The 13,955-nt window shown below is 43.6% G+C and overlaps 1 protein-coding gene across 1 annotated transcript; it reads right to left on the bottom strand.

Moving 5' to 3' along the window:
• Window positions 1-775: 775 nt before the first annotated feature.
• LOC120599951 (midasin-like) lies at window positions 776-12,425 on the bottom strand. Its single transcript, XM_039859107.1, has 10 exons — window positions 12,297-12,425; window positions 11,803-11,827; window positions 10,046-10,116; window positions 9,548-9,569; window positions 7,733-7,803; window positions 7,254-7,275; window positions 5,451-5,518; window positions 4,956-4,980; window positions 1,652-1,705; window positions 776-1,371 (listed from the first exon to the last, which is right to left on the bottom strand). Exons 1-10 carry the CDS (start codon window positions 12,423-12,425, stop codon window positions 1,334-1,336), a joined length of 525 nt encoding a protein of 174 aa, XP_039715041.1. The 3' UTR covers window positions 776-1,333.
• Window positions 12,426-13,955: the final 1,530 nt, after the last annotated feature.

The raw sequence follows: 13,955 nt of genomic DNA, 5'->3' as shown, positions 1-13,955 counted from the left end.
GCATAGAAATGTATAGAGATTCAGCGATTTGCCCAGAGACACAACACTGATGAGTGTAATCTGGGACGAGAACATGGATGCTGTCCAGGGCCTAGAGATCCTGAAATTCTAAGACACCTGAGACCATGCCCTTGGTGCCTGAACAATGAGATGCCCTTGGTGTCTTTGTCAAATGCTCCTGCCCCAACTTTCTGTGGGAGAGACGTGATGTCCTGGAGGAAGAGCCTGAGCCATGTGGAGTCCAACTTTATAATGCAGACCCTGCTTATACTTTTCTGGCTCTGACCCCAGAAACAACAGTTTCTTCTGAGCAAAGACCCTCATAAGGACCAGGGAAGTCCCAGCTTGTGGCCATCCTCCCCCAGCGTCTGTCCACTGTCAGCTGTCTCACACTGAGCCTTCCCCATGACCAGGTGACCACCTTGAATCACCAGTGGTCTGAGCGATGCTCAACGCAATGCAGAATATTCTACATCTACTGCTACATGACAGATTTACCAAAAACTAGCTTCTCTTTCATTGAAAAACCCTGCATGAGCTCTTAATGTCCATGAAGAGGGATACTGGCCTTTCGTGTTGGTGCTTTGATAATTCCCTGAAATAAGGCTGAAACCTCCACTGTCTGCTGACTTTTGGTCTGAGCAGCCTGTGCTATGACTGATGGACAGCGGGCAGTGGCTTCATTAGTGCTCCGTGTGCCGCCTCCTTGTTCATTCCTTCCTCACCACAGTCCAGTGTCTACAAACTCCTCATACCTTTCTAGACCCTGCAGTGGGCTGAATTAATCAGACACTCATGGCGTTCAAACAAGGACCTCAGCGAACACTATCAAGGGATGCGGGACCCAATGGGACCACGTGAGGATCTCTCAACAGTAAAGTTCCCCAATCGAGTCTGGCCACCCTATTTAACCCAGTGGGGAAGAACTCTAAAGGCCAGGAGGCATAAATTATAATGAAGAACCCAATCTGGAATCAGCAGGCACATCTCCCCGCCATGAATCCACAAATAGGCTTCTTGGGCTTCTTCTTACTTCCCTCCCGGGTTCCACGGAATCCACCGCCATTCTCCTGCTGTGGCCGCAAGAGGAATGTGTATTTGTTCTCTGGGAAGATGTGCTCAGGGCGCCTTTCATTGGCTTGCTCAGAGTGTTACCATCCTTTTGTTTCTACTTTTAGAGTCGCAAGCAGTAGGAGAAACGCCAGTATTTTTTATTGTGGTTTTATCTGAACTGACGTAAGTAAGTTAGGAAACAATGGAGAACGGGTACACTTTTTTTTACCTTACCTTGTTTTGTCCCATGCAACAGAAGTTCAGCGTTATTCTATTCTACTTAAATGCTTTCTTCTTCTCTTTGTGGAGGAGATTTGGCTAGAGTAGGGAAAGGAAAGAGCAAGTCATCTGGGAAAGATAATTTTTAAAGAGAATAGCAAGAACACATGATGTCAAACGCAGCACACTCAAAGCCCATGGACACAGTTCCTTTTTCTGACATTAATAAAGTGGGGAAAAACAAATCCAACTTCTAGACACATTTCATTTGTCTGTCTGATTCCATATCTCCCTTCCTCAGTCTCCCATGTAGCAGGTGCCACCCAACTGGTCCCAGGTATCCCCTCCTATTGGATACAAAGTCATTGTTGCCACCTACCTGGATCGTCTTCATCCTCATCGCTGATGTCAGACAAGTTCTCTAACACCAAATCTGTAGAAACAGAATCAAGAGCAATAACGTTTTAGAAAGAGAGTCTCGCCTATTCATTTAGCTTCAGTTGAGCCTATGGTGAGTCACACAGCCTCACCCCAATCTTTCCTCCAGGTTCTCAGACCTTCCTTGGGCTCTATGGGGTCAGAGCCCTTAAACAAGACATTGATCACCTTGCAAACTTCAAATCAGAGAGATGCTGAAGCAATCACCTTTCACCTTCTCACCTCAAACCCAACATTGCTCCCACCTCCAAAGTTATCAACCAGAAATTCTGACTGTTATAGACAATTGAATGTGGTTAGTGTGAATGAACAAATGGATGTGTTTATTTTCTTTTCATTCAATGCATTAATAAACGATCAAGTATTATTAATTAAAAACAGTCTCATCTAGCTACTGCCTGCCACACTAGATAGAGCAACTCTAGAATTCAATGACGTGGAAGGTGTATCCTCCCCTCCTAGTTCTTACAGAGTCATTTGTGGGGCTGATCTGATCATTCACATGTGTGTACTTCACGGACCCATGTGCCTGTGCTACGCATTACTTGAAGCTCTGACGTTGTTCAAAAGTATGGTCAAAACCAGATATTAGAGAATTCCCAGCAGAAGGCCCAGATGTAAGCAAGTTTGAAGAGCATGCTAACGGACCTGTGTGAGAGAGAATCAGAGTGATGGGTGCTGGACACTTCACTTTCATCCTTTTCCCCCTTCTCAGCCCTGACTCTGGAATAGAGCCTGGTCAGGCAGTGGAAAAGCCCCAAAGAGGATGGAAGAATTGTAAAGTCAAAAGAAGAGGGAATTAAAAGACGTAAATAATTGGAATGAAATACTGTTTTCACGGGTTGGAAGACAATATTGATAACATTTCCATAAAAGCCAAAGGGATTGACAGATTCTTGCTGCACCTAGCGACATCTCAATGCCACTTTTACAGAACAGAAAAAATCCTACAAGTCATATGGAACCACAAAGCATCCCAGTAGTCAAAACTATCTTCACAATGAGGAACAAGATGGAGGCTCCACACTTCCTGAATTCAAAACACCAGACTAAGCTTCCATAATCAAAATACCATGGCAGGTGCGTTAAAAACAGGCAGATAGATCAATGGGAAAGATAGGGTGTCCTAAATAAACTCACTGATAGTACCAAATGATCTTTGTGAAGGATGCCAGGTCGACACAATGAGGAAAGGATAGTCTCTTCAAGAATCAAGAGAATGAAATGACACCTAGAAAATGTGAAAAACCTTGCAAAGCTTGTATCTGAAGAGGAGCTAGTATTCAAGGCATATACAAAAGGCTAACACTCAATTGCAAAAAAACAAAACTAAAAGCAAATAACCCAATAAAAACTGGCCAAAATCTTTAAAAGCCATGTCTCCAAAGAAAGCATACACGGCCCACAGAGCTATGAAAGGTCTCATTATCACTAATCATCAAAGAAATGCACATCAAAAAGGTCAAGAAGAAGTGCCTCTCTCCTGACAGGACGTGTATTGTCCACAAGAAAAAAAAAGAGATAACAAATATTGGCGAGGAGATGGAGAAACTGCAACCTTTCTATGCTGTTGGGAGGAAAGTAAAATGGTGCAGTCATCGTGCAGAACAGTATTGAGGTTCCTCAAAAATTTACAAATGAAACTACGATGCGATCCAGCTATTGCGCTGTTGCTATGCATCCCAGCAAATAAAGTTAGAGCTTGGAGGAGATACTGCACTCCTTTGATCATTGCAGCATTATTCACAAGAGCCCAGATCCAGAAAGCGCACCCATGTCCATCGACAAACGAATGAATAAAAAAAAATAGGGTATATGCATTTAATAGAATTTTATGCATTTTTAAAAACCAAAGTAATCCTGCCATTTGCAGCAATCCTGTCTCAAGGAGACAGGTTCATGGATAAACGAGTGACATTTTACATTGAAGTAGCCTCAGTTTTGATTGATGGGGAAAAGATGAAAACCTACAGGGCAATGAAATTCTACTACATTCATAATTCTCACAGCTGTCCTGGTCCAAAGAAAACTCAAACCATCACTTGGCACATTTTATATGATTGACCTAAACCAGTTTGGCACGTTTTATATGATTGACCTAAACCAGCTTCCTGGACTTGATTCTTACAGAGCCCTCCAGAAGAAACCATGACCCCATGTTCCTGTGTATGCCACAGGGACATGAGGGGTGATGCCCCTGTCCCACTGTGGAGCTTCTCTATGCCACCTTGCAGGGCACAATGTCCCCTTTGTCCTCATTGAATGAAAACCCAGTGCTACCCTGATGCTCAGTCCTGAAGACCTCTCGGTTCTCTTCTCATTGGACACAGTGTTTCTTGCCCAGCACACAAAGTCCATACCTCAGAGAAGTATTGGACACAGAATGACACTGCATATTCTTAGCAAGGGTGGCTGAAGATAAATATTAGATCTCTTTGCAGAAAATCTCAGTGAATTGCTCCCAAATATTCCTAGAGGCTCGTCCTGGCTCAGATGCCTCCAGAACTGCATGTGGCATGCGGCTACATTGGGGGCCACCAGCAAAAGTGAGGAGCCCTGCCCAGCAACTAGCTAAGAAGGATGGAAGGAGAAGTCATTCAGAAGCCTCTCATTAACAGAGGCAGTGTAAATGAAGGAAGTGGCCACAACATGACCATTCAAAATGCCGTAAGATATACTGAGGGGTTATATACTGTACTAAAAAGAATTTTTTTGTGGCACAGTGACATGGTTTATCCATTAAGAAGCCAGACAACATTGACCTGGGTGGTGACGGGATTTGTGTTCAGTTTAATTGAGGTATATACTTGGCATACAGTAAACGCGCACATTCGAATTTTGCAAGGTGATTAATACATACACTTAGATACCTATCCGTTCATGATGAGATGGTGAGGGGAATGTTTAGGTGATAGCAGACATCGGCAACTGTGGTCTTACAGTAACATAAATCAAGAGAAACACTCAAAACACCAAACATCACACACACACTCAGGTTCACACCATATGGATTCACATGACACACACTCACACCCATGCACAGAAATCTACACCACCTCATGGAACTGGGGATCATGGTCTCAGTTCGTTACCTAGAAAATCAGTTTCTATGACCACGTCTCCGATTCTCTTTGCCAGCAGGAAGCTAGAATCAAAGTGGCTCCCCACATTAAGCCAGCAAGAATACTTCCCTTTCTCAGTTTCAAGATTTTTCTTCAGCAAATGAAGAATTCTAGAATACGTACCGTCTTCAAGGGCAAGAGGAACCACCTGAAATGACAGAACATACAATGGGTGTCACATCCTGCAGGGTCCTGTTTGCACAGGCCTTTGCTCAAATCGGTTACGTTAGAAAATCAGATGGGAAATGCTGGAAGTGTCAACGGAACCCACCAGCAAGAACAGGACAAAACTACTCAGGTCGAAGGGCACAAACTATACTGGGGAACTTTCTCACAAGACCATTTTAGGTGAGCAATTACAAACTTCTCTTCCAGAGAGGAAAAATTGCTAAGACAAACAGCTCCCACCCAACCCCGATGATTTATAACTGCTGCAGTCATTTTTGAAGGTTCCTTAGAATCAGTTATCAGTTGGTACTAGACTTCCTCTTGACACTCTTGCGACCAAGTAAATGTCTGTATCATTGGGAATGTACGTGCTCACATTTTTATACCTTCGTTTTAAGGACAAAGAAAAAAATCCCCATTTCTATTGCAAGGGAAGCGGGGTGAGCATACCTTGGTGATAGATGTCACCTCATCTGACCTCTCACTAGGAGTCTCCTTCTGCAGGTCCTCGGGGGGATCTGTGAGGAGACAGAGTGACTGTCAGTCCATGGTGCTGCTGCTTATGAAGGATTAGGGAGCTCTGCTGAGTGCTGACAGGGGCGAGAGTGTACTGATGAGGGTGCTGGGTAAGTAGGAACTGAACTGCTGCCGGGCCTCCTCCTTGCTCAAGAAAGAAAGGCCAAGCAGAAGAGCAGAAAAGAAATGGACAAAAGAAATATGACTTTGTCTTTCTGAAAGAAACCTAATCAGTAGGAAATAATCTAACAAAGAGAAAACACGAACAATTGTGCCTCATTTCAAAGAAAGAATCCTGATTCTTCCTGCCTGTTTTCAAATTCAGCTAAATTGCCACTGTCTTCATGATTTCCTCCAAGATCATTTTTTCCTCCATAATCCATACCTGCTATTCCTGTGCTCATCAAAAACACTTCTGTAAGGTATTTAACTTGATGCAAAGCAAACTTATTGGAGACATAACTCACTTCTACACTAATGATCCCATTCTATTTATACACTAATCCTTTTCTATGAAGTGAATAAAATACAGATTTGAAAACTGAAATTTCATAATGTAGAATTGATGTCATCATCTGTGATAAAGATCTGTCATTTTGTTTCTATACAACGTGTGCATGCCATTGAGTTACTGTGTGTCCTCTCTCAAACAGGCAACAGACAGTGAGACAGTTCCTTATGTGGGAATAGCGTGGGGGGTACAGTCTCTGTCTACCCCAGCTGGGCAGGCATTTGAAACAAGATGGATGGGCATTGGGATTCCCCTACGTTGACTCTGAGTTCTCACTTGCCACCGTCCTTTGGGTTTGGGCTGACAGGATTTGGGTGTTTCTGTAGTTTGCTGTGATGCAGTCTCTTTGATTTTAACTCTTTGGGACAGAGGCTGAGGGGTGACCCCAGCACTGGCAGGTATTGTTCCAGATTCTTCTTCGTGGAGCCTCACACCTCTTACAATCTGTGTGCTGACCTGCAGCATGTGAACGTTATATGTGCCTTTCATGCCAATGACTATGTCAAAGTCAGCTGTTAAAGACACCAACAGCTGCCCTGGTCTATGAGACCAGTGAGGACATCTACCCTTGATAGGCAACGTTTGGGAGCTGTGTAGACCCTAGCACTTCCAGCCATGTCCACATTTACTGGAAATCCCTCGCTTTGGCAGTAATGACCCTATGGCTGAGTGTGAGTGTCTGTCAGTGGTCCAGGGCATCGACATAGGGATGCATGCCTGGGTTCACATGTATCTCCTCCATATAAGAAGTAAAGAGCTTGGGCCATTCATCTCAGTTCTACCTCCATATGAGGAGACGAAATATTAAACAAAGCTCCAAATACAGCCACGGAGGAAAGAATGACTTATGTAAAGTGCTCTGTGAAGATGAGAATCATTTTAGAAAGTGAACCGGGGGAATATGTTGTGTAACTCGGTAAAAGCCTGAGGAAACGCACCACGCACCAGCACACATACTTGCATTCACAATCAGAACACACACTCTCAAAAAACACCCTCAAACTTCAAGCACACAAACCCCAGCACCAAAAAGTCATCACAACTGTCGGCCACAGTAGAACTGGCCAGAATTCTTTCCTGCACCACACTCCCTTCCACTACACCCCAACTTTCATTCCCGGCACGAACACAGATCGGGGGCCTTCTAGACCAAACGGGCAGGAAAGCTCCACCATGGTCAGCACCCAGATTTAGCCTCGGCAACGGACTGATTCCTCAATACATACCTTTTTCGTCTTCTGTATCTATCTGCAATTAGAGAGAGAGAGAGGAAAAAAAAAACAAAACACTGTTAGGAGAACATCATCCTGGACACTCTGCACAGGGCTTCTCTTCTCTTGATGTCTTTAGGACAGCAGATTGGAAACCTGAGTTAATGACCCCAAGAGAAAATACAGAACACCTGTGGGAAAGTTGGATTCTTCATGGAAGGTCTGTCAATGTACTTAGATTGGCAAATGTGAAACTCTTCTTCGAGGAGGAAAATGCTATGCAGAGGAAAATGCTCCCTACTCTACACTTTATGACTAATGCTGTCCTTTTGAAAGCCCTTTATAGCAAGAAAAATTACGTAAAAAACTCACACTCGACTGTCTCCCCACCACCTGAATTATCTACCATCTGGAGTATACATGTGCATATCTTCATGATTTAATAAACGAAATAAATCAACATTTCCATCGCAAAGGAAGAAAGCAGAGCTTACATGCAGAATAGATGGGTCCTTCTCAGAGGCCTTGTCTCCAGAAGGCTCCTCCACCACAGCATCTGGGGCAGCTAGGGAAACACAGAGCGAATGTCAATCATTGCTCATGTTGCCCAGGACGTATTCAGGCAGCTGTGCTTGATGTGCATTTTGGATGGATTTGTGTGTGGAGTGGATAACTGCTAACTACAAACTGAGATGTTCAGCAAGGCTGTCTTCCTGGGTGGATGAAGGCAGGCACAAATATGGAACAGGAAAAAAGAAAAAAGACAGCCCTTGGTTTTCTAGCTAAAGGTTAACTAATCCATGTCAAATAATATATCTGACAAAGAGTAAACACTAAAATGCATGGTGTGATTCCCAGACAGAGTCATATGACTTTTCTATGCTTTTGCGATTCAGCTAAATTGCCACTGTTTTCGTGATTTCCTCCAAGGTCACTTTTTCCTCCATAATCCATACCTGCTATTGCTGTGTTCAAAAACACTTCTGTAAGGCATTTGACTTGATGCAAAGCAAACTTATTGGAGACATAACTTACTTCTACACAAACTATCCCATTCTATTTATTCACTAATCCTTTTTTATGAAGTGAATAAAATACAGAAGATTTGAAAACAGTGAAATCTCATTACGTTGAATTGATGTCGTCCTCTGTGATAATGACCTTTCTATCATTGAGTTTCTATACAATGTATGCATGCCATTGAGTCACTGTGTGTCCTCTCTCAAACAGGCAACAGACAGTGGGACAGTTCCTTACGTGAGAACGGCATGGGAGGCACAGTCTCTGTCTACTCCAGCTGGGCAGGAGTTTGCAACAAGGGGAGTGGGCATCGGGATTCCTCTAGGTTGACTCTGAGTTCTCACTTGCCATTGTCTATTGGGTTTGTGCTGACAGGATTTGGGTGTTTCTGTGGTTAGCTGTGATGAAGTCTCTTTGATTTTTAACTCTTTGGGACAGAGGCTGACGAGTGACCCCAGCACTGACAGGTATTGTTCCACATTCTTCTTCGTGGAGCCTCACACCTCTTACAATCTGTGTGCTGACCTGTAGCATGTGAACGTTATATGTGCCTTCATGCCAATGACTATGTCAAAGTCTACTGTTAAAGACACTGACAGCTGCCCTGGTCTATGAGACCAGTGAGGACATCTACCCTTGATAGGCAACGTTTGGGAGCTGTGTAGACCCTAGCACTTCCAGCCATGTCCACATTTACTGGAAATTCCTCCCTTTGGCAGTAATGACCCTGTGGCTGACTGTGAGTGTCTGTCAGTGGTCCAGGGCATCGACATAGGGATGCACGCCTGGGTTCACATAGATCTCTTCCATGTAGGAGTTGAAGAGCTTGGGCCATTCATCTCAGTTCTGCCTCTATATGAGGAGACGAGATATTAAACAAAGCTCCAGATACAGCCGCGGAGGAAAGAATGACTTATGTAAAGTGGTCTGTGAACACGAGAATCTTTGTCGAAAATGAACCGGGGGAATATGTTGTGTAACTCGTTAAAAGCCTGAGGAATCACACCACGCACATATACTCGCATTCACAATCACAGTACACACACTCATCAAAAGCACCCCAAACTTCAAACTCACAAGCCACACATCTAAAAGTCGTCACGGCTGCTGGCCACAGTAGAACTGGCCAGGATTCTTTCCTGTACCACACTCCCCTCCACTACACCCCAACTTTCATTCCTGGCACGAACACAGATCACGGGGCCTTCTAGACCAAAAGGGTAGGAAAGCCCCACCGTGGTCTGCACCCAGATTTAGCCTCAGCAACGGACTGATTCCTGAATACATACCTTTTTCGTCTTCTGCATCTACCTGCAATGAGAGAGAGAGAGAGAGAGAGAGAGAGAGAGAGAATGAAAGCACTGTTAGATGAACACCATCTGGACACTCTGCACAGGGCTTCTGTTCTCTTGATTTCTTTAGGACAGCAGACTGGAAACTTGGGTTAATGACCTCAAGAGAAAACATACAGAACACCTGTGGGAAAGTTTGATTCTTCATGGAAGGTCTCCGAGTATACTTGGATTGGCCAATGCAAAACTCTTCTTCAAGGAGGTAAATTCTATGAAGAAATAAATGCTCCCTACTCTACAGTTTATGACTAATGCAGTCCTTTTGAATGCCATCTTGAAGTAGGAAAAATTACGTAAAAAACTCATACTTGACAATGTCCCCACCAACTCAATTGTCTACCATCTGGAATGTACATGTTCATATCTTCATGATTTAATTGTAGTACAACAAAATATATCAACATTTCCATCGCAAAGGACTGAAGGAGAACATACATGCGGAATAGATGGGTCCTTCTCAGAGTCCTTGTCTCCAGAAGGCTGCTCCACTATGACATCGGGGGAAGCTATGGAAACACAGAGCAAGTGTCAGTCATTGCTGATGCTGCCCAGGATTTACTCAGGCGGCTGGGCCTGATGTGCACTTTGGACAGAGTGTGTGGATTGGATGATTAATAACTACAGATTGAGATGTTTGGCAAGGCTGTCTCTCTGGGTGGATGAAGGAAGGCACAAAACTGGAATAGGAAAAAAGGAAAAAGACAGGCCTTGGTGTTCTAGCTAAGGGGAAACTAAACTAATCCATGTCAAATGGTCAATCTGACAAAGAGTAAACACTCAAGTGCATGGTATGAATCAAGACAGAGTCATATGACATTTTTATGGTTTTGAGATTCAGCTACATTGCCACCCTCTTTGTTGCTTCTTTCAAAATCAATTCACAGATGCTACTTTTGCATTGATTAGCTCTCCTGTAAGATTTTGTTGTTGATGAAAAACAAACTGATTATGGAACTGAAATCAATTCTAGGAAAAGTACCTCATTACATTTACTCACTAATTATTTTTCATGAACAAAATCCAATGCAAAAGATCTGAAAATGCTAAACCCCATGATTGAAAATAGTCACTAACAACCCTGTGATATTTTCCTCCCCGTTTTTCTTTTCAATAGACCGTGCGTGCCCTTAGAGTCAGTGGCTGTCCATACTCACGCTGCCCATGGACAGTGGGGCAGTTTCTCACACCGGGGAAGCAGGGGGAAGCACTGCCGCTCCCTACCCCAACAGAGTAAAAGATTTGCAGCAAGGTTGAGGGGGCCTGGGTCTGCACCAGTACAAATTTGAGTGCTGACTTGAGACTGTCCTTGGGTAGTGCTTGTAGGCTTGGTGAGCTTTCGAGGTTTATTGTGATGTCATCTCCCTCTTAACTGCCTTGAAACAGGAGCTGAGGAGCAACCACAACACTGATAGATGACGATCAACATTGTCCTCACACCTCTGTCACCCTCTCAGCTGACCAGGAGCATGTGGGCCCTCCATGTGCCTTTCACACAATGACTATGCCACGGCCAGCTGTTACATGCAACTTTGGCTACCCTGGGCTATGTGACACTGAAGACATCTTCTCAAGATGGGCTGCGTGTGGGAGCTGTGTAGGCTCTAGCACTGCCAAGCATGGCCACAGAAGCTGGCACTTTGTTGCCAGGTCACTGATCATCTTGTGCCTCGGTGCTGAGGGCCTGTCAGTAGTATGAACACAGGGACCCATGACTATGTTTAGATTTGGGGTCATTCATCTCGGCACCACCTTCACATGGAGAGAGGAAATATTAAGCGGCCTCCACATACAGCTGGGGGTTACGACGAGTTCATTATGGAAAGTGTGCAGTGGTGGGGAGCTTCTTTTGAAAAGGAGATGCTTGTATTGTGTTGTGTGAGAGGGAAACTCTCCTGAGGACACACAGGCACTCATACACACACGAACATTCACAATCACACCACCCAATATTGATAAACACCACCCCAAAACTCAAACACATAAATTGCACTACCCACATATCATGGCTTCCAAGGACTCCAAATTTTCCAAGTTATTTCCTAGATTATCTGGTGCTTTCATTACATGCTTAACCCTCATCCCCAACATGATCATGAAATCAGGGGGACTACCAGACCAAACCGGCAAGAGAGTCCCACCTCCTTCAGCATCCAGCTTTATCCTTAGCAAGTGAGTGATTAAACAATACGTACATTTTTCATTTGTTTTGTCGTCCACCTGCCAGAAGAGAAAGGAAAACACTGTGAGGATCGTATCCCCCTGAACACTGCTCGCCTAGGCTTTCTGTTCTCTTAACTTCAGGACACCAGTTGAGAAACAGTGTCTGAGTCAATGACCCCAAGAGAAAACCTACAGAATACCTGGGGGAAAGCTTTGAGCACTTCATGGAAGCTGTCTCAAGTCCCTTTGAATTGGCAAGTCCAAAATTCTTTTTTCAAGGAAGAAACTCTGATGCTCAGGACTCTTCTTGCCCTTCTCCAGTGTGAAAGTGATGCTGTCCTTTTTGCAAGCCCTCTCGGATCATATATCAGGTGGCCACAGACTCGCACTCAACATTCTCCCAACTAAGAGAATGACTCTATCATCTAGCAGGTATGTGCTTACATTTTTAGATCGCAATTTTATTGAAAAAAAAAGAAAGAAAGCAAGCAACATTTCCATTGCCGAGGGTGGAAGGCCATCTTACCTTCGTCGTAGATGGGACCTCCTCATCCAGATCTTCTCTTCTTAGCTCCTCCACCACGGTGTACGACACCTCCTCCACCATGGTGTCGGGAAGCTCCTGCACCACAGTGTCAGGAACCTCTCCAACCATGGTGTCTGAGAGCTCCTGCAGTACGGTGTCAGACGGAGATAGAGGCATACAGAGTCACTGTCAGATATTGGTGGTGCTGCTCAGGACTGTCTCAGAGAGCTCTGCTTTAGGTTGATATGGGGCTAGAGAATGTGGAAGTGGGTGGTGAACAGTATGGACTGAGAGCCTTCTGGGATATTCTCGTTGGTGGATGAAAGAAAGCCAAGAAAGAGCCAGGCAAGAAAGAGAAACTAGAGCCTTTGACGGTCTAGCTCAAGGGAATCTAATCCATCAAATAGCATCTAAAATGCATGCTATGTTTCAATGACAGGATTCTGATTCCTCCTGCTCTTCTTAAAGCCGGGCTAAATTCTCACTTTCTCTAAAGTTACATAACCATTTCTAGCATCCACGCATTCATACATGATGCTAGTGTCTTCAGCATGTGTAATATTGGATATTTTACTTTTATTGTGATGGACTTTACATCCTATTGTGCTGCTTTTAATCATTTGTAACTATATCGGTCAATAGCATTGATTAAATTCACAATGCTGTGGACCCAGCCTTACTATCTAGACCCAAAACATGTCAAGGAATAAATCATTGTGCCTTCACAGTCTTTCCAACCCTTGTCATCTCTCCTTTCTGTTTCTAGGAATTGGGCTTTTTCAGAAAACTCATATCAATGGAATCATAAATTCTTTTTCTGTGTACGTCTGATGTCAATAAGCCCAAATTTTGCAGTGTCCATCTATATGGTACCCTATTTAAAATCTAACACACTTTTTGGGCTGAATACTACCCCACTAGGTGGACATACCACATTTGATCCACGCAACAGGTGATGAAATTAGGGGTTCTTGCTACCATCTGACTATTGTGAATAATGCCATTATGAACATTGGTGTGTGTATGAGACACTACTTGTGATAAGTGATCATAGGGTCTTGTTAAAACTCACAGAATGTCAGAGCACAAGAGGAAGTTTTAGTAGACTATATGGACCTTTATTTAATAAAAATGTATTGATTCTTTTTCATTCATTTTCTTAAATGTATCTTATGAATGTAATATATTTCTAATATGGGAAATGTGAGGTACAATATAAGACCTTTGTGTATTATCTACCATATTTTTGTGTTATTTTAACCTGTTCTAAATAACGTTTATCACGGAGCGAGATATTCAAATAATGTTGCAAAATCAGCTAATGTGTCAACAGGAACTAGAGACCTCGTTTACTATTGAACATGATCAGATAGTGAATTGTCATTGCTTCCTGACCTCCATGGTGACAGCACCACTGATGGACTAAATACATGTGTGTTTCTACGCATGAAATAAAAGATAAATATGACAGCCATTTTGCAATAGTCACTTAAATATGGGACACTGAAGAATTTTTCTGGAAGTACCGTAGTGAGCATTATTTCCACAGTACCTTCATCTTGCTGGTCGATCAAGTGTGCTGTGTCTTGCGGTGAGAAACAAACTCTTTCCGCCCACTTCACGCTGCCCCTCCGATAAATATAAAGAAGAGGCTCTGTT

The sequence above is a fragment of the Pteropus medius genome, unplaced genomic scaffold, assembly GCF_902729225.1.
Source record: "Pteropus medius unplaced genomic scaffold, Ma_sr-lr_union100, whole genome shotgun sequence".
In the NCBI taxonomy this organism is placed as follows: Eukaryota; Metazoa; Chordata; class Mammalia; order Chiroptera; family Pteropodidae; genus Pteropus; species Pteropus medius.
This window is presented reverse-complemented; position numbering and strand designations above follow the sequence as displayed.